Source organism: Asterias amurensis, chromosome 8 (assembly GCF_032118995.1).
Source record: "Asterias amurensis chromosome 8, ASM3211899v1".
Classification (NCBI taxonomy): Eukaryota; Metazoa; Echinodermata; class Asteroidea; order Forcipulatida; family Asteriidae; genus Asterias; species Asterias amurensis.
In genome coordinates, this window is record NC_092655.1 from 2,233,191 (window position 1) to 2,254,325 (window position 21,135).

The window sequence follows — 21,135 nt, forward strand, 5'->3', positions numbered from 1 at the left end:
CGCTGTTTATAGTCCGCACGCGGTAAATAATGTTTTGTGCACAAACTTTCAAGTAAGTTTTCACGTGCGTAAAAGAGATATAAAGCATCCAATGGACTGATTTAACAACATTGACAGCCCTGATTCTGGTGTTAAATTTTCGTGGAAAATCATAGTATGCGCAGTTATCGACGATGCAAGAAGACTAAGAGAACATCATGCATTCAAGAAAACGGTAAGTATGATTTGTCTTAGTGTTTATCTATGTGAAAAAGTGAGATAAAGTCTCGGTATTTTTCCTTGACATGTCAACTGACAACTTGAATTTTTATAAACAACGGGTGACTAAACTCCACATCTTGGGTTGTGCCCATTATATAGAAAATAGCCCAACTGCCATGGAGCAATAATCATGGTTGTACTTCTTCCATGGTTGTACTTCTTTTTCCTATACGAGTACAATTTAACTTTCCCTAGCCTGCCACCACTTTTTTTACAAATGTTTACAGAAAGGAATAATTATTTCATTTCAGTAGTAAACAAAACTTTGCATTTTAATATAAATAATAAATGAAAGAACGTTGGGCAGGATACAGAAACTTTTTTGTTGACTGGGCAGCTGAAAATGTATTTTTTTGCTCAGGGCATCGTTATTGGGAGTTTCTGACTTTGCTCAACCCTCAATTAATTGAATTATTTCAAAAACCAGAATTTAGAGATGCCAAGTCCAGAGGCCAGCTATGCCTGAGATTTTTCAAACTGCATGCGAACATTGTAGAATTTGTTTTTTGTACACACGAGCGCGATTTGGCAATGCATTTCGTTAATTTGTTTTTTCCCGGTCTGGCCCCAATGCGTGAGAAAATGGTTGCTGTGCGTGTGAGCGTGAGACAGAGCCCAAATGCTTGACTTGGTAGGTCTGGAATTTGTTTGAATTTTTTTTTATTTTTTTTATTTTTTTTATATATTTTTGTGTGTGTGTGTGTTTGGTTGATTGTTTGTTTGTTTGTTTGTTTGTTTGTTTGTTTGTTTGTTTGTTTGTTTGTTTGTTTGTTTGTTTGTTTGTTTGTTTGTTTGTTTGTTTGTTTGTTTGTTTGTTTGTTTGTTTGTTTGTTTGTGGGGGGACGCAAAATATTCAGCACCAATATTATTTTTTAAGATTACAGTGTTCATTAACAATAGTTTTCTTTTCTTATCCAAAAAATAAATAAAAATGGCTCGACTCACTCCTGACGTTTAGATCCTAAGGCAAATATTTCTCTGCTACTGCTAGGGTAGAAATGTCAGGCCATTATCATTAACTGTTGTTTGCATTTAAACCGTAGGTCCTGTATTGTTTAAGTTGGTCAGCAGGTGGCAGTTCAGCTAAACTATTTTCACAATTTTTAGTATTTTTACATTTCAAAAGTTTGGTAGTAGCATTTTCTTCCTACAATAGGGATACTATTTGCAAGGAAAAAACCTGCCACTTTTAAAAACAATTTACTTGCCAAAATGCTGGTACACCATAAAGCAACATTGCAATGCCCAGAATGGTCCTTATCTGTAGAGACTCCCATTGGGTCTGTTTATTGTAGCTTGAGTGAAACCACAAGTGATGCAGTTGACATACCCCTTCTTGTGTTTAGGTTTTATGGTCAGGGTTAGTTACATTTAAATAACCGTGCTTAGTGCTCTGTACCTCAGGAATGCAGTGCCCTGTGTATCTTTTTATTGACCTTTATCTTGGAGATCTCTAAGGTAGAATAAGTACAGTCCACCTTAATTGTAAGCTATTAAATGTCCTTGTGGCTGCCTGGTTTGTGGCTATCCAGTGTGGAGCAATGATGATTGTCTTGAATAAACATTATAAAATGAATAATAAAATGATTCTTCTTCTTTGTTTTACATTAAAAAGATAAGATAATCTTATCTTTTTAAAGTAAAACAAATCAAAGGTGACCATGCTTTTGAAAAATCATTTTATTATTCATTTTAGAATAATTATTCATGTGTGCGTCTTCTGTCAAGACACTCATCATGCCCTGCACTAGATAGCCACAAGCCAGTGCTGTAACAAATCTTTTTATCATAAGATTTGTTACTTTACAGCACTGGCTGTGGGTCGTTTCCACTTATAAAAACACACAATCTTTAATTGTGCTGGTTTCCTTCTCGATGTTTTGAACCTGTGCCCTTTCAATTAAGACAATACATTTAGCAATAAAGTTGTACAAAGATTATAGTTAAATAACTCAGTGATTTAGAATGAACAATAACTGTGTGGGTTTCGATGCATTGCATGATGAGGTACCAATGTACAATGATATGACTTTGACATTCTAGGGTCTTTCAGGCAGGTGGATACTACACTTGTCAAATGGGAAAATTTCCATTATATTGTATCATAATTAGCACTTCAAAAGTTATTAAAAAGTTAACTGGTAAACAAATTTTGATGAAGGGCCACCTTTCTTATCAAAAGTTTATAGAAATCCCAATATTAAAGGGTGCCTACAACAGGATGCTCTGAAATATGAAGTTTTACATTTTTGTAATAGATGGAGTCCACAGGAAGCAAACAACAAAATATAACAAGCCTCTTACCTCAGGTTAAAACATGGTAACAAAGGTTTTTACTCTTAAACACTGCAAGCCAAAATTCTGAAATACGACAGGTCAAACAAACATGACAAAAGACTTGTGAAGTCATTGGCGGCTATTTGATATGGAAAATAGGGCACTCAATCGGCACAAACCCTATTGATAATTGGGAGATTGGGCCAATGACGTCAGAGGTCATTGCATATATCATCATCATAGATGAGCAATTATTGACTCTTGGCTGAAAAAGTTTGCGGAGAGGTGCATTTTTCATTTAAGTTATTTATTACTAAATGCAAATTTTAAGCGTAAAATTGTTATAAACTGGTGACTACGATGTCTATTTGGCCCAAAAAATGATAATAGTTAAAACATGGAGATTACCATGTAGCCCCTGTTCAATAAGATTTTATGTGTTCTTCAATTGCGCTATATTGTGGGTACACATTTTGCCTGCAGGCTCTGTGGCTCTTATGTAAATAATTACCAGTTTCCAGGCTTTGAACTTGAAGGAGCACAGCAATTTTCATCTCATATGGGGCACTTCTAGTTGAAGAAAATGAATAAATTTGCAATGGAATTTTGCAAAGGGCACCAGCCAACCTTCGGGTATTTTGAGGCCTGAATTTCTCGTGGTTTGGGGTACCCAGTCCTTAAATCATTGCTTTGTTCTTTGATTGGACAATTAGCCATACACAACTAGGTCCCCTGTACTAGTATTGGTAGTTCATGTAAAATAACTCGGAGCACTTAGCATGGAACAGAAGGGGATGTGTGTCTGTTTCCCCATGACAAGCACCCATGTTGACAGGTTGCAAGCTACACCAATTAAATTCTGCATTCTTGGTTTCATAATACTAGAACTTTATTATGATAAGCAAATTTAAAAGATGTTTTTGACTTCTAATTTGCATCGAGAATAGGCTTAAGAATTTTAATTTTGGTTTAACTTTACACCAAATGTGTAAGCACACTCTTCGGAGTTCTGTAAAAAAAGATTCATGGCAATATTACTCGTGTGGGATTCGAACCCACGACCTTTGCATCTAGAGTAGTGATAATATTATTAATAATTTCTTTCTTTGACTGTTTTCTCAGGTGGGCAGGCGATGAGCCTTTTGGATCCAAATGGAGCTCAGGTTTGCGAGAGTCTCCTCCCAAGCTGCCAGCACATGGGAAGTGGTGGAAATGCCTGACGGATTTACCTTCAAGAAATCAGAAATGGGGAGGACAGGGGGTGAGATTTGGAATACTACCAGGTGAGGGTTTAATGTTAGTCATAGTTTAGTAATTATTATAGCATTTAAGTTCTGCCCCTCTGTGGTCGACCAAGCACAACAGTCAACCTCTGACAGAAGTCTCACACTTTAAAATTATCACATTTTCAGATAAAAAAAAGAATAATAAAGTCTGAGTTATATTTATTTTTGGTTTTTGTTAGTGTACAGTATCTAATCAACTCTTTTGAGTTACCCAAACTTACTTGTTACTAGTTGAGGGGGTCATTGGATCTTTTCATTCACCTTTGCACAAAGAAAGGATTTTTCCTCCCAGTTTTATTGGTGTCAATTTTTTGACATTTTCAGGAAGGGAATTGGACCACGTTCATGTCAAAACCTTGGAAGAAATCCGGCAGGAGAAAGAACTGAAGAAAAGGAGAGCAGAGGGTAAGTAGTGAAAAAATATTATTGATGTTTTATCCTTTTTAGTTGATAATTTGGGGTAAAAAAATAAACAAAAGTTTACTAGAGCGGGTCCTGAACCAATGACCGCAGGTTTAAAGTGCCGGCGCTTTACCAACTGAGCTATTATAAGCTCTATGTTGATGCGGTCTCTCTATTTCCTTAACACCTTTGTTTGGGGGTTCCAGTTAGAAGCCATCAACTTGTAACTGCCGTATAGCCAGGATCACACCCAAGTTTTCGATACAACCTGGGAATAATTTTGAGTACTAACATATATATTTAAATGATTGAAATATTTACCCAGTGTTTACCTTATGATTTGTTACTTGTTACTTGATATGCGCAAATGCCGTCCAGATATTTGCAAATTACAATCAATAACATAAATAAAATATGTATTTATTTATTTGTTGATGGGGGGGGGGGAGACTTCTGATCAAATACACACAAATCATCAAGATAAAACTATTTAGAATGCCTCAGATTGTACAGTAGAGCATCTAAAACCAAGTTAAAAACATCCTGAATACCTTGTTTCAAATCAGTCTGTTTATAGGACCCAAAAAGTCTGTGGTATAAATGCAATTGAATTGTTGATGGGCTGACTTTTCGAACCAGGCTTTCTCAACGTTTCAAAATTGATGTTAAAATCAAAGCAATTTTTTTATGATAGAATTTGCACAACACAAACAAAATGAGGGAATAGCTTACATTTGTATTGTTATAATTGTACAGGTATACCATCAACAGACACAAGGCCTACAGTCAGTACACTTCAAGTTCGAGATCCATCATGCTCCATTAATCAAGCCAAAACTCCTTCACATCTTCCAAGACCATGTTCCTTAAAGACGCACCAACACATGGATGCTAAGAACAAGGAGCGAGCCGTTAGTGTGCTGAATAAGTATCTTAAGGATGGAATCTATGAGAACAATCCCCAAGTCAGCAAAATAACAGACTTAAGAAGTAGACTCTCACTGGGTGTGAAATTTGTCGCAGATACTACGGACAGGAATCATTGTGGTCAAGTAAGAGAGACTTATGTTCAGAACATGAGGAGAAGGGAACCTATAGATGGAAAGACATTTAGTAAGGGTTCTCGAGCTTGGTCTGGAGGGTACCTTAAATTGCAGACCGCTAGTCGGACACACCTAGGAGTGGGTAAACCTGATGAGGATCAATATGCAGGGAAAGCTCAGGAGGCGGATGAAGATGATGCGTGTTCCACATCTGATGTATCTGACGAGGAAGACACTGATGATTCATCCGATGACGCTTCAGATGGTGAAGTCCAAATTAGGAATGTTGAGCAGGAAATTGAGAGAGACTCTGAGGATGATGAGACATCAGATGGATCCTCAGAGGATGAACTAGACAGCTCTGAATCAGAACTCAGGGAGTCAGATGATGAAGTGTGTAATGCTCATAGGGCTGATAGTGAAATACAGAGTGGTGCCAGCAATGAGCAAACTGCACACTCTGAACCCGAAGAGAATGGAGAAGTTGACGACGACCTTGGCAGGGATGAAAGCATCAATGATCTGATTTCAGAAGAGGAGTTTGAGAGCCTTGAATCAGATCATGAACTCTGTAGTACAGAAGCCATTGAACTTGAAAGAGTCACTGGTAGAGGAGATGGGCTAGTGGAAGTCACCAGTAGACAAGATAAGAGACAAGTTGAAGAAGGCTCTGAGGATAGGGTGTTCACTGCAGACGTGCATGAGGAATCCAGTGACGTTTGTGACAGTGTTTCAAATGATGAAGTTTGTGGTGCATCTGCTGATGAAGTTGCACCAGACTTTGAACCTGAAGAGAAGCAAATTAAAGACTTGCAGGGAAAAGAAAGTACAGACGAGAATGAAGATACTGAAGTTGGTGGGGAGTTTTCTGTCGAAGACACCGATGGAGAACCAAATTGCTGTCTGGAGGATAAATCATTGTTTTCTAAAAAAATTGCAGCTGTTGATGATATGCCATTAGACAAAGAGAACCAAGATGAGCAAATACAGAACTTACATGGGCAAGAAAGTAGAAAAGACAAAGAAGATATTGAAGATGGAGGAAAGTTTTCTGTGGGAGACTCTGATGGAGAACCAAATTGCAGTGTGGAGAATACATCGGAGGAAGATTCATCGTTTTCTGGAACATTTGTTGATGAGGTGCAGCCAGACAAAGAAAACGAAGGTGAGCAAATGGAAGACATACAGGGAGGAGAAAGTGGAGAAGGCAGTGAAGATGGTGGAAAAAGGCCTGTGGGGGACTCTGACAGAGTACTGAATGGCTGTGAGGAGGATCCGTCAGAAAAAGAACAATCATTTTCCGGATTAAGTGCAGCTGTTGATGAGATGCAGTTCGATAAAGAGAACAAAAATGAGCAAATGCAGGACTTACAGGGACAAGAACGTGGACAAGACAAAGAAGATATTGAAGATGATGGAAATTTGCTTGTGGAAGATTCTGACAGAAAATCAAGTAGCCATGAGGAGAATCAGTCGGAGGAAGAACCATCATTTCCTGGAACAAGCACAGCTGTTGATGGGGTGCTGTTAGACAAAGAGAATCAAGAAAGTGGAGAAGACAGTGAAGATGTTGAAGATGGTGGAAAGTTGCCCGTGGAAGATTACGATGGAGAACTAAGTTGCTGTAAGGAGAATCATTCAGAGGAAGAACCATCATTTTCTCGAATAGCTGTTGATGAGATGCAGCAAAACAAAGAGAACAAATATGAGCAACTTGAAGTGGATATTTACGGAGACAAACAGGGCAACGAAAGCTTGTTTTCTGTGATTGACCGAGAACTGTTTATCCATGAGGAATATGATACTAATGTACTCTGTGAAGCTGATGAGCAGCTAGAAATGGAGAGAGAATTGGCTGGGATCATTGACAGAGAGGCTATGGAGGAAAGAAGGCGAGAAGAAAGGGAAGCTTTGGTAACGGTTATCATTGAGGTCTTTGACAAGGATGACGGCCACAAGATGGATACAAACCTCCCAGCAAATAGAACCAGTAGACCATGTCTTGACTTTGAAACAATGGAACAAAGTGAAGGAGGACCAACAGATGACAAAGGAATAACAAAGATTGGAAAGGAGGCGGGCAACATCTTAGACTATGACATCTTGTCTGATGAAGGCTCTTCAGAAAAACCCAAATTGCCTCAAGCAAGGAAGACAGACAGCAGACCCAGAGGAGATACTGTAGTTGATGTTACAAAAGAAAGAGACTGCGAAGATGAAAACACAACAACTGGGAGTAAAGATGAAGAGGCAAGGCAGATTGAAGAGATTAACGATGGGGCCTTATTGATCTGTGAAGCCATTCTGCCTCAAGAAGACAACCGGGAGAATGTTGTTAGTGAATTCGATGGTGGAAAAGAAACGAGGGACCAGCACAAAGAAAAACACCAGATGGGAAGTGACAGTATTGTTGGCCAAGGATACGATGAACCTTCTCACGATAATTTGGAGAAATATGAAAGACAACTGGTATGCATAATAGACAAAGTAAAAAGTGCAGAAATGGACCTTTGTAAGAAAGGCAGACCAATTAAAGATTCGAACTGGGAAAAGGATGACCTTAAGCAGGACAAAGATGAGGAGGCGGTTAAAGGCGGCACAGAAGATGGAAGTTCATATGAGCAAAAGGCCCAAAAGGACATACATTTATGTAATGATGGTGATGGTCAAATCAAAACGGATGGAACGCCTGAAGATGGACAAAAGAAAGATGAGAACATTTGGGAAGATGGAGAAGTCCGAGATGATTACGCGGAGTTGGGGTTTGAAGACGTTACAGAAGAAGGGACTGCATTTGATAAAGACTGTCTTCAAGAATTGGAACAAGGGACAGTCGTAGAAGACCATGAAGACATAAGTATTGCTGCTGATGATGTAGCAAACAACAAACAAGGCTCAACTGAAGAACAAGAGGAAGAAGTTCCAGATAGTGAGATTATGGAGACTGATGAAGACATCTCAGAGAATGATACTTCATCCAGTGGAGTGTGCGACAAAGAAATTGTTGAAGAGACAATTTTGAGAGGCTGGGAAGAGAATGATCGGGAAGTAAAAGGTGACAAGCTTGACGAAGGTAGAAAAAGTGAAGATGAAGAATTACCAGAAGATGACATGAAAGAAATTGATAAAGATGATAGAGACAGATGCGCAGAAATGAAGAACAAAAGTAAAGAAGGAAAGAACAATGGAGCAAAAAAAGATGCGCAAAATGTCCAAGCTGTGACTAGGGAAGTATACCCTGTGGGTCAAGACATTGGTACACACATGGATTGCCAGATTGGGTTGGAAACCAATAAAAAATCCCTGGATTCACAAGCAGAAGTAATTAACATGGACATGTGCTGTCAACATCAAGAGCTGGATGGATATTCAACCACTAAAGAGACCATGGTGGATGACACAAAAAAACATACAGATGATTCAGCAGCCACTGATGAGCCTTCAGTTAATCACCGACAAACCAGAGTGGGTAGGAACAAAAGACGGTTGGTTCATCAAGGAGTTGGAAAAGGTCAAGAGGTCGCAGACAAAGAAGTTGCATGTGATATGAGAGGCAGTCTGGAGAAGGATGCTGTAAACATTGCAGAGCAACAGGTGATGGAAGATGATGTAGTGGGTAAAAGGAAAGTGGGTCAGCCACGCACTCGACCTGAAACACAGAAGAGAGGCACAACGTTAAGCAGGACAAAAAGAGCAACCACTCTTGGGAGGAGTGTTGTAATGAGTTCATTGAGGATGGAAGGCGATGATGCGGTGGTTAAGAGGAAAAGGAGTCGGCCTCATAAACTTAGAGAGACCAGTATGGAAATAAACAGGCAGAATTTAGAGCCTGGTGTCGTGATTCAAGATTTTGGGGTGACTGAAGAGAAACCAGAGGCTGTTCATCCAAAGCAACCAAAATTAACACGACGGAAAGCTAGACAAAGGATGATGTCAATTGATGGGTGGAGCAAGGAGTTAGGGCAAGGTCATGCAATTCAATTGATTCTAGAACAAGGTGAGGTGTTGAAATCTGGGAGACGGCCAAGTCCTGTTGTAGAGGTTGATGTTAGATTAGGCAACGACAGGGAAAGCCACTCTGTGGTATCTCCAGTCAGCAAAAAGAGGATGACACAGGCCAGTTTGAAACCGCGTTGCTGCAGGAGACTGAGGGACAGAGATGATGTGATGGTTAAGAGGAAAAGAGGTCGGCCTTGCTCTCCACCTGCAGGCATAGAGAAAGATGAGACTTTAAGAGCAACATTGAGAGCATCCACTGAGGAAAAGCTGCTATCTCCTGTAGATACCATGAAACTAACTGCATCTTCATTGCCACAAGCTGAGGGAAAAAGTGACAAAGTAACCCAGCCAGTTCTGCATCAGGATGACTCACAGCAGGAGTCAACTACCCAAAAGCAATGCAGGAGACAGCTGGACAACAACTTTGATGATCACAAAGACCAGGAGTGTCTGATACCTCGTATTGTTACAACACAATCCTCCTGTTCTCTTCTACCACAAACAGAGGGGAACACTGAAGAAGACAATGAAGTACAACAAGTCATTCAAGGGAGAGCCCAAGGAAATGAATCCACAGAATGTTCTCAAGGTTTGGATACATCAAGAGCTGTCAAAACTAGAGGGAGGAAACCATTAACCCCAAACATGCCTGCATTTCTTGGTCCAACGATGGGTGATGAGGCAAAAACTGTCAATGATGCCAAGATGCAAGTAACTTTGTCTAAGACACTTGAACCGAAAGCACTGCTAAGTTGTGTTTCTGGTGATGATACAACAAAACCCTCTTGCAACAGAAGGAGGAAGGCTAAGATACGTGAGGCGTCATCTGACCTTTCATCAGGACAATCAGAGGATCAAAGTGACAAGGACAATACTTCTAAAAGTACCTCTCGAAGTATATCAGCTGCGCTTACTTCCCCCTTTAGGACGCAACTAAGAAAGAGGAGTCAGCTGCAAGGACTGCCAACTCCTGAGGTTGAGGCAAAGACTAATGTACATACTGTCCAGATGCAGCAGATGTCTGCCTCACAAAGTCAACCAAAGGCAGATTCCCCATCAAATGAAACGGTGATATACCAGGAGAGCTTTAAGAACGCCATCATTCAAGAAATGGCCTCCTTTTACCCTATAATCAACCTGACGCCATTGCATGTACCAGAGGCGTATTTAATTGCAGATGCCTCAAGAAGGGTTTCAGCGAACGAGTGTGGCATAACAGAGAGGGGAACCAGCTCAACTTGGTTGAAGGGAAGCTTAATGCCTGAAACAGAAGATGAGGTTAATAGTGAGAATACAGAGGCACAGCCACCTGAGGTCGTCTCCTGCACTTCAGCAGCAAAGTTGGATTCTACTGCCAACAAACATCAGAAGTGGCTCGACGCAATAGTTGGTGTTGATTGTTCACTTAGTACAGGTATTGATGGTTACTGTAAAGTGGACTCAGAGATTCATCTGAGGCTTCCTGAAAACCTTTCAAAGGAAATGTGTACTGAGGAGGATCCCATTGCCAGGAAGAGGAGACTTGTTCGCCAATTTAGAAAGAAACCTTCCAAGACGATTTCTGCTGAATCTTTATTCACACCGCCTGAGGGTCGTAGCATTTCCAATGATGCTGAGGATCAGGAACAAACTCCAGTAGATACCTCTTCAAGTTCACCTAGCAGGTGTGTGGAAGGCGTTAGAAAGATGAATCAGAGCCCCGTCACGATTGAATTGAATTCTGCAAACTCAATGATAGAAATAGCTGTGGCCAAGGACAGCTGCACCGATGCACAGAAGCTACCGCCCTTGAATACCTTAGGAAGCACCAGTTGTAAACCAGGCTGTGATACAAAGACAACCATGCTCACCAGGGGACGGAGTGCCTCGATTCCAACATTGACACAGCCTGAGGCTAACAGTAACGACATTGAAGTGCAGAAACTAACAGCAGGGAGCACCCAACAGAGTGAATCAAGACGACAGGAGCCCAGACCTGTTAGAGGGAGGGCAAAGGGTGCCATGAACTTAGGTGTACTCCCTGAAGATCCTCCACCTGAAGATCCTCGACCTGCCCTAATCGAGGATAATGGTATTGTCAATCCTAGCGCACAATCGGCACCCTCTGCAATTAGCTCAAAAATTCTACCAAGTACTTGTGACGCCGCTGGGAAGAAAATGAGGACAGTAGGCAGATTGAGAAAGAAGCTCCAGGACCTAGTCTCCAGTGAGCCTTCATCTAAACAAACTGAGGAGAATTGCTATAAAGAAAACCTCAAGATCTCTTCTGAAAGTGTCCCTGAAATTGACCCTGAACCCAATGTAAGGAAAGCAAGAGTTACAAGGAAATGGAGAACGAGGCCTTCAGAAGCAAACACTAAATACCCTTTGCTGAAGCAAACTGAGGCAGATGGCAGTAAAACTAAAGATACAGGGATAAAACTGCCGGCTCCTGACCCAGTACAAAGCAACCCCCCAAAAAGGAGAATTAAACTGAAAAGGGGAATTAAGCCTCCAGAGGTAGCCAAAGATGACTACGGAACAACTCATCCAGTGCCAATATCTAATTTGAATACTTCACAAAGTGAACCAACCAAGCTTGGCTCTTTAGACGACACTGTTAAGAGAGGAGAGTGCTCCGTTACCCCTGATATGAACGAAACATTCATGCAACAGATTCCTCCGACGGATGCCTCTGAAAGTTCTTCAAACATTTTTGACTTGATTATGAAGAGACAGGTTCAGGTGTCTTTACCAATGCAAGCAGAGGTCAACGTCACAGGAACAGAAACAGAGGCACATTTGATACCTCTTGAGAATGCCTTACAAAGTGAGCGTTCAAAAACTGCAAAGGAGATTGTAAGTTGTCTAAGTTCTACTTCATCCAAACCATCAACACAGTCTGACGAAAATGATAGTGAAAAGAGTGCTAAGATCCAGACCCAAACAGCAAAGAATATGGAGCAGGCTGATTCAAATCATTGCGATGCCATTGGAAAGAAATTAAGAACAACAAAGCAGAGGGGGAAAATGCCTCAACAAATTAACTCATTTGGATCTTTATCAACACAGTCTGAGTTAAAAGAAAGTGACAAGGATATTGAAGTATCCCAACATACACCTGAAAAAGCTGTGCAAAGTACTCAAAGTCATTGTGTTGACATCGGAAAGAAACGAGGAAGAAAAGCAAAGAAAAACAGAATGAAACCTCCAGAAATAGTCTTTTTTGGAGCCTCATCACTTTCAGAGGGAAATTGTAGTGAAAAGTCAGCTGAGGTACAACGACAAACACCTGAGAATAAATTGCATAGTGATCCAAGTCTTTGTGAAGCCATTGTTAACAAATCCAGGAAGAGAAAGAGGATAGCAGCTCAGAGGTTTGCCTCCTCTGACTCATCGACACAGTCTGTGGGTATTGATAGGGGCAAGTCTAAAGAGGTACATCAAGAAGCTTCTGAGAATGCTTCAAAAAGTGCACAACGAAATGCAAAGAGAAGAAGAAAACAGCCTCCTGAGCTAGACTCCAGTGAACCCTCATGGACACAGTTTGAGGGTGATGACAATAACCAGTCCGTTGAGGTACACCACCAAGTTTGTAATGATGCCTCCATAACAAGTCCAGGTCGTTGTGATGCCATTGTACAAGAGGCACAAGCTGTTATCACACGGTCAAGAAATATTGCTAGAGACGACTCTTCTGACCCCACAAAGCAGTCTGGAGAAAATTATACTGGAAAGGATGTTGATGTACAAAATGAAGCAATTACAAAGCACAGTGCACCAACCAGAAACAAGTCCCGTATCGAGGAAAGACAAGCCGGTCGGAAGAGGAGAGAAACGATTTCTGAAGAGGCACTCCTTTCATCAGAGGCTGGTGAGGATCATACTGAGAAGGATTCCAAGTTACACAAATTGCCTCCAAGAGATACCTCAAAGTCTGTCCATAAACAATGTGATTTAGTTGTGAAGAAGCCACGAGGTCTTCGAAAGAGACGGAGGAAACCCATTAGTAAAGAGACAGTCTCGACAGACTACTCCTCATCAACGCAAGACAAAGGTGAGGAGAATACCAATTTTGATGCAGTTGTAGACGAGTCAAGATCCGCCGTGGTTTTCCGATCAAATACTCCCAAAAGAATCTCTCCTGAAGCTTGTGTTTTTAACGGAGAGGCACAATCGCAGGAGAACACCATTTTGGAGGAAAGTATCTCGAAAGATGAAATAAACTCTCTCCATTTGATGAAGGTACAGGAATCCAAGGAGAGCAGTGTACATGGTCATGAAGGTGATACCAACGAAGATGAAGTTTGTGAAACTCTGCCTAAAGTTAAGAGGAGGAAGACAAATGATGGAGGACAGAATAACGCTATCAGTAAATTGAAGAGGAAGCCATTTAAAAAGAGGTTTTCAACCAGCCCCCCTGAAAAACCAAGGATGTGCTCTGAAGGTGACCGGGCGACAGGCCCATCTGGTGATGCCCAAGTGTCTAAATTAAGACAAGGGTCTGAAGTCAAGGGTCTGAAGTCAAGCTCAGATGCCTGTGGTGATGCTGCAACAACTGGCTCTACAGTGCCTCAGGTAGATGGAAGCGAACAATACATCTGGAGTAGGATTCTAGGGAAAGTTTCTCTGTCAGAGATTTTAACAAATCAACCCACAGTCCGGCTGTCACGACTCAAGTTCAGAGAAACCGTCGTCTCAGAAAAATTCTCATCGCCCCGCAAGAGGCCTGTGAAACATGGTTGGACCCGGAGGCGCAAAGTGATGTCGATTGCCACAATTGCTCGGAGAATGACGAAGGGCTTGGAGGCTATTCAAGAGACGTGGAACCGCCTTGGATTCCAGATTCCATCTGAGCTTACTTCTGCCACCATGGATCGGACTCTGGATGGTTGTCATCGGTCAACATTGCCCAAGAGAAGTTTGGATGGAGAGCGGAGATCTGTATCTGAAGGAAGAATTAAATACTCAAGTGGAACACCTAACTCAGGTACGTAGCAATTACAGTATTTTTGTAAACTCTTTATTCATGAATTGTTAAGACACTGGAAACCTTTGGTAATTGTCAAAGACCAATTTATGCATAAACAAAAATCTGTGAAAATCTGGACTCACTTGGGCCTCAAAGTTGAAAGAGAATAATTTAAGACACCTTGTTGCACATTTATTTGAGTGAAAAATTACCTCTTTATCAAAAACTAGTTTACTTTCCTTACAACGTTTGATACTTTCAACAGCTCTTCATCAAGTAAGATTTTATGCTAACAATTATTTTGAGTAATTACCAATTGTGTCCAGTGTCTTCAAAGGAAAGGTACACGTTTGGTAATTACTCAAAACAAATATTAACCTAAAAACTGACTTGGTAACGAGCAATGGAGAGCTGTTGTTAGTATAAAACATTGTGGGAAACGACTCCCTCTGAAGTAACTAGTTTTTGAGAAAGAGGTAATTTCTGACTAAAGTAATAAAAGACTTCCAGCTAGAAGTCTTTTATTCTTATCTGAAAGCACATAAATTTGTCCAACAAGGGTGTTTTTTCTTTCATCATTTTCTCGCAACTTCGATGACCAGTTGAGCCCAAATTTTCACAGGCTTGTTTCTTTATAAATTCTTATAATGGGATACACCAAGTGAGAACACTGGTTTTTGATAATTACCAATCATGTACCTTCCCTTTAAAGCATATTTGCAAACATTTTCTCGTCAAAGTTATTATACAGGATTTGAAAGGATTTATAACAAAATATGTTTTAATTTTAGTAATAAGTTCAAACAAAGTTTTTCTGTGAAATATTTCCCTATTTCATGTTTGAGGAACCTGTATCTGAATATCTGAAAAAGAAACACTGCTGCTGATTTTGGTTGTTATAGTGACCAAAATTAAAGAGAGTGGACATGTTTTTTCACTATTGTTTACTGTTTTCTCATGACTCACACAAGGGATGAAACCCAACTTTTCACAAACTTATTTCATGTATACGAAACATGTGTTGTTTTTTTAAGACAGCTTTATCAATCTTGTATAATATTTTAAAGGAACATTACAGTATTGGTTTAAAAAAAATTGTGAAGATGATAGATTTACGTTAAACTTACTCGGCCTAATGATGATGATAGTTGAAAACATCCCTTGAAATATTTCTGTCTGAAATGTCTTATTTGATGAGAACTAAATAATCTAACTTCGCGTTTGGGGTTTATCGCTCAGTGAGCGTTTTATTCATTTTGATTTTGGCATCGATGCAATGCAAAATATCGGTTATTCACTCTTCTCTCGTGACCCAGATGGCCAATCGATCTCAAACCTCTACAGGTTTGTCAGTTTATGTATACAATGGTGGAGAACATAAAGTGCTTACACTGCCAGCAACTGTTTTGTTAATGGTATTAACAAATTATGTAATGTTCCTTTAATGTTATTTGTGAAAAAAACTTTTTTCTTCAATAATTTCTGAAGATAATCTTGATGTGTTTAGAGAAAGGGTATAACTGTAATTACTAAAAACAAAAATGCTCATAAAAACTTTGTGAGAAGCACTGCAGCTATTGATAATGTATACCATTTTCAGAACAATCCCCAAATGAATGTGGTATCGGAGAAAGAAATTCAAAACCATTTCAATCTGAGAAATGTTTCTATTGTATCTTGTACCAAAGGCGTTGTGGAGAAAAATGTTATTTCAGCTTTCTATGTTTTAGTAGAGATACAAACAAAAGTTCACTTCCAGCTCACTTTTGCTACTAGTGCTTGCACTGTTGGATGTTGAAAGACAAAAAGTTTCAGTGAATTTGTTCAGACTCTACAGTCATAAAAAACTTGTTCTAGAGTTGCAAAGATTGTGGGTTTGAATCCCACTAGAGTTGTTGCACAGAATTCAGGATACAGTTTAGTACAGCAACAAAATTACAGGAATAATGGTTACAAGTAAATAAGTAAAGATATAAATACTAAGTTAGTACAAATGGGGGTTGCAACCAGAGGAGGTAACCCTCCTGTATTGGAGCACCCAAACTGCTGTCAAATAGATGCTTCACTGGTTAAAGAAATTATAAAGAAAGTTAGTCCTAAAACGCACATATTTAGAAAATAACACATATATTAAATAATAGTTAAAATATGAACTTAAGAAATTGTACACACGGTTGATTTTTGTTTTTTCTTGCTTTTAAAGCCATGTGTTTGCACACACCAGTGTATAAAATTAAAACTAAAATTAATATTCTTTATCCCCAATGCAAATTTCACATCTATTGAACAAAAACCTTCTTTTCCTACCAATTTATCAGCCCCTCCTATTGAGATTGTGGAGGCCCCGGAGGTTGCCCACACCGTTGAAGTTGTCTCAATAGATGACCTACCTGTGACCCCAAGGTATGAAGGCTGCTTCGTTCCCAGGGCACTTCAAGGATCGGGGAAGTCCAACATCAGACCCTCCGCTAAGATCTCCTCATGTGGGTTGGAGGTTAAAACCTCAACTGCTGATTCTGCAAGTGCTGTGGATATTGACAGTGAACTGGAAAACCAAGGTAAGATGGAATTTTCATGAAAACATTTTTTTTTTCATTTTCATTAAAACATTTCTTTGTTCGTCGGCTGTAGTTCTGGACTCAAAATTGTTTGTTTGCTATTGTTTATTTTCTTATGCAATCAACTTTCAAAAGTCAAATTACAATAACTGAGGTATTTTACATCTGCTTTTCCAAACAATATTTGTAGCTAAAATGTGTCTAAATTTGGTAAAGATGCTCGATTCGATTATTTAAAAAAAAACGTTTGAAACAAAAATTAAACTTTGGACAAGGATGCTAAATGTTTTAGAAATCCCAGATGCCAATCACTCTCGATCTTGTGGGTTCGTTATCATAGGTTAAATAATAACATGAATGACAGTAAGCAAGACTCTTTATTGACTTGTAATAGCTTCTTGTAATGGTCATGTTTTCAAATGGAAAGTAACCCTTGTAATTATTATGTTCTTGTGTTTTACAGTTAGCATCTTATTGAGTGAGTATGAATCAATGGAAGTGGCCAGCAGCACAGTTGAGATGAGCTCCTCTGAGGACATCTGCGGCAGTGACACTTTCTTCATTGCGTCACCGTCCGTCAGAGTAGTCAGCACTCCAGTGGACATGATGCCATCGTTTAACAGCCGCCAGTCCACCCTGGATATGCTCCGTACACTCCCACGGACTCCGGTCACCGACGGGGAGGCCAGAGCAAGATGTACGCCCATTTTCACCGGCTGTTCCGACGATGTGGTGTCGTCCAGAAGTATGTGGAGGGCATCGCGCTCAACTGATACCACTTCAGATGATGACAGATTAGACTCTAAAAGTCAAGGTAAATTTTTTATTATTTTTATATGTTATTATTAAGGTCACTTTGCAATCCCTTAAAAACTATTTTTCCACTGAAATACTCTTTCCTTGGAGATTCAAGTACCTGCCAGCATCAGGGGGGGGGGGGGGTTGCTGCTGTAATCAACCAACTGTTTTGGTCAATGGCTAGTGCTTAATCAATGGATAATTCAACCAAAACATTTATTGGACCGCCGAAACGCACCAAAGACTGTGATGGGTTCTTGGAAATAGTTTTCTAAATTGTGAGTAATGTCCCATAGTTTTATCAAGTTTATTTGGTACTTTCTACAGGTTATGCCTTCATGGAAGGTTCAAATGGATCTTTTTTGTTGAATCAAGAGCGGAAGTGTGATGGTCCAAGTCCTCCCAGTTCTCAAGAGCCATTGGTTGATTGGCAAGCATTTTCTTTGAGCACAGAGCAGCATGTTGGTGGTCAAACTCATCTGTTTAGCCCAGAACAAGTAGATGGTCAAGCATCGTCATTACAGCAGACTGGCGGTCAGTCGGGCCTTATTTGCCATGAAGAAGTGATTAGAGGTCACAATGATAGTCAAACACCCTTGTTGAGCCTAGAGCAGCTGGGTGATGGTCAAATGCCCTTATTGAGTCCAGAGCGACAGGTTGGTGGTCAAATTCCGTTGTTGAGCCAAGAGCAGCAGTTTGATGATCAAGCGCCCTTATTGAGCCCAGAGCAGCAGGTTGACGGTCAATCTCCCTTGTTGAGCCAAGAGCAGCAGGTTGGCGGGCAAACTCCTTTGTTGAGCCCAGAGCAGCAGGTTGATGGTCAATCTCCCTTGTTGAGCCCAGAGCAGCAGGTTGGTGGTCAATCTCCCTTGTTGAGCCCAGAGCAGCAGGTTGACGGTCAAACTCACTTGTTGAGCCCAGAGCAGCAGGTTGGCGGTCAAACTCCGTTGTTGAGCCCAGAGCAGCAGGTTGGTGGTCAAACTCCCTTGCTGAGCCCAGAGCAGCATGTTGGCGGTCAAACTCCGTTGTTGAGCCCAGAGCAGCAGTTTGACGGTCCATCTCCCTTGTTGAGCCCAGAGCAGCATGTTGGCGGGCAAACTGCCTTGTTGAGCCCAGAGCAGCAGGTTGGCGGTCAAACTCCTTTGTTGAGCCCAGAGCAGCAGTTTGACGGTCCATCTCCCTTGTTGAGCCCAGAGCAGCATGTTGGCGGGCAAACTGCCTTGTTGAGCCCAGAGCAGCAGGTTGGTGGTCAAACTCCTTTGTTGAGTCCAGAGCAGCAGGTTGGCGGTCAAACTCCTTTGTTGAGTCCAGAGCAGCAGGTTGGTGGTCAAACTCCTTTGTTGAGTCCAGAGCAGCAGGTTGGTGGTCAAACTCCTTTGTTGAGTCCAGAGCAGCAGGTTGGTGGTCAAACTCCCTCATTGAGTCCAGACCAGCAGGTTTGCGGTCAAACTCCTTTGTTGATCCAAGAGCAGCTAAATGGTTGTCAAGATCATGTATTGAGCCCAGCACAGCAAGCTGATGGTCAAGTTCATCTGCTTAACCCAACACAACAGGTTGATGGTCAAAGTCCTTTCTTGAATCCTGAGCAACGGATCAATGGTCAAGATCTTCTGATGAACCAAGAGCTTGTTTCTAGTGGTCAAGCACCAGATCAAACTGCAAAACAGGCACTTTCTAATGCCCTGGATAAAGAAAGCAAGAGACTTGCACCTTCCCAATTAGAAAGCAAGTCTGAAGAGATATTGCCTGTTAAGAACTCTTCTTCAGCTCCAGCTTCTTGCGAGACTGCATCTAAAGGAAGTACCCCTCCCTCATCCCAAACAGCCTTGTCTATGCCGGATCTGGGACGAGAGGTGTTGCAACAGTACCACGCAGGTTCTCCTCCATTCCAACAAATTTCAGAAAGTCCAAAACCAGGTAATCTTTTATACTCATTGATACATTGTTCTGTGTTGTCTTCTATCCAGCTGTTGCAGTCTTTTTCTGTCTGTAACTGATGCATTTTTGCTTCTGTTAATTGGTACAAGGATTTTTTTTTAAAAAGCTGGAGGGCATCGTTTTACACAGTAGTTCAGTTGGAAGCATTAAACTAGATAAATGGGTACCAGTTTTTAAAAAAATTCTTCATTGCTATATACATTTTTCATTGTCTTGCTTAGATCAAGTACGTAGTCTGATGTCACTGTACTGTTTTGATACCCAGGGGATAGTAGCTTTTTGTGAAACTGTATATTTTTTTGTTTTTTATTATGAAACAATTTGTATTGAGTACCCAATTGAAGGAAATCATTATCATTACATTCTTCATTACAATTTTCTGTTACAAAAGTACAATAATGGATGGAGCTTTGCATTGGGGATAAAGAATATTAATTTTGGTTTTACCCGTATACACTGATGTGTGTTAGCATTGTATGCTCGATACCTTCCAAAGCTGTGTCAAAAATGCCTTCAAGGTACTGAGTATACAGTGCTAACAAACATTGGTGTATATGCATTAAACCAAAATTGATATTCTAATGTTTCTTTTTTTAAAGTTGATCCTGCAGCGGCAAACTATGAAGAGGATCCACAGGATTTGTCCATTGGCCTAGCGGACATTATTCTGTCTCCCCTGGTGGATAGTTTTGAGTTTCCTGAGGAGGATTGCCTGTCCTTACTCTGTGATTCACCGGGATTCTTGGATGACATCGGTGATGAGCTTCTTGAGATAGACAAACAGATGGGGTGAGTTATGACAACTTGAGTGTTTTTGAGTTCCATGTTTTCTTGGAGCCCCTCTTTAATCAAATGATTTAATCTAATTCCTAAACATTCAACCTGTAAAAAGTGATATTTTTGTTGCCTTTCCCCCCCCCCCTCCTTCCTACCAGCCAATCAGAAAAGAGACAAGCAGGCGGTTCTTCTTCACGACACACCAATCCTCGGCAGGGGACTAACAACGCTGACAGTGACTCGGTGAGGCCCATCAATGGAAATGCTTCCCTCCAAACAGTGGACTGGTCCGAAGTTTCACAGTATCAGCCAATCAACAGCCTTACTGGTGGGGACTGTTCCATCTCCAGTGCAGGCAGGGTGAACAGGAATAATGAGGGGAAGATTGTGGGCATCAACCAGCCCCAAGCAGCGCCTTGGACAGGTTTAGCATTGGCAAATCAGGCAAGTGGTTGTTTTATTCTACATTAGTACTAATGCTATTAGTTAAGTATTTTTCCTACTCTAATGTGAGCACTTTCAACTTCCTAAAGTACTTTTAGGTTCTTATGAATGAACCTTACATTGACCTTGAGGGATTCTATCCCATTAGCAGTGGCCTAGTGGAACAGTTCTGGGCTCTAGTTGAGAAATTACTTGGTTCAAAACCTGGACCCAATTACATAAAGCTGTTAACCAGAAAAAAATGATTGACAAATTCATCTGCTAAGCAAATATTGAGTGGGGCGCCACTCACAACACTGTAAACCTAATATAATTTGGCTGGTAACCTGTTTTTGTGAAGCTTTACTTTTCTGAGCTTAGGGAGCTATTGTGCTTACACGCTTTATTAAGTTGGGCCCAGG

At 40.6% G+C, this 21,135-nt stretch overlaps 1 protein-coding gene across 1 annotated transcript; it reads left to right on the top strand.

Annotated features, from left to right (window-relative positions):
• The first annotated feature begins 80 nt into the window (after positions 1 to 80).
• Positions 81 to 20,761, top strand: LOC139940805 (uncharacterized). Its single transcript, XM_071937186.1, has 9 exons — positions 81 to 214; positions 3,661 to 3,821; positions 4,149 to 4,229; positions 4,983 to 14,237; positions 16,538 to 16,777; positions 17,241 to 17,591; positions 17,903 to 19,492; positions 20,113 to 20,302; positions 20,449 to 20,761. The coding sequence occupies exons 1-9, from the start codon at positions 198 to 200 to the stop codon at positions 20,759 to 20,761; spliced, it is 12,198 nt and encodes a 4,065-aa protein (XP_071793287.1). The 5' UTR covers positions 81 to 197.
• The last annotated feature ends 374 nt before the right edge of the window (positions 20,762 to 21,135 follow it).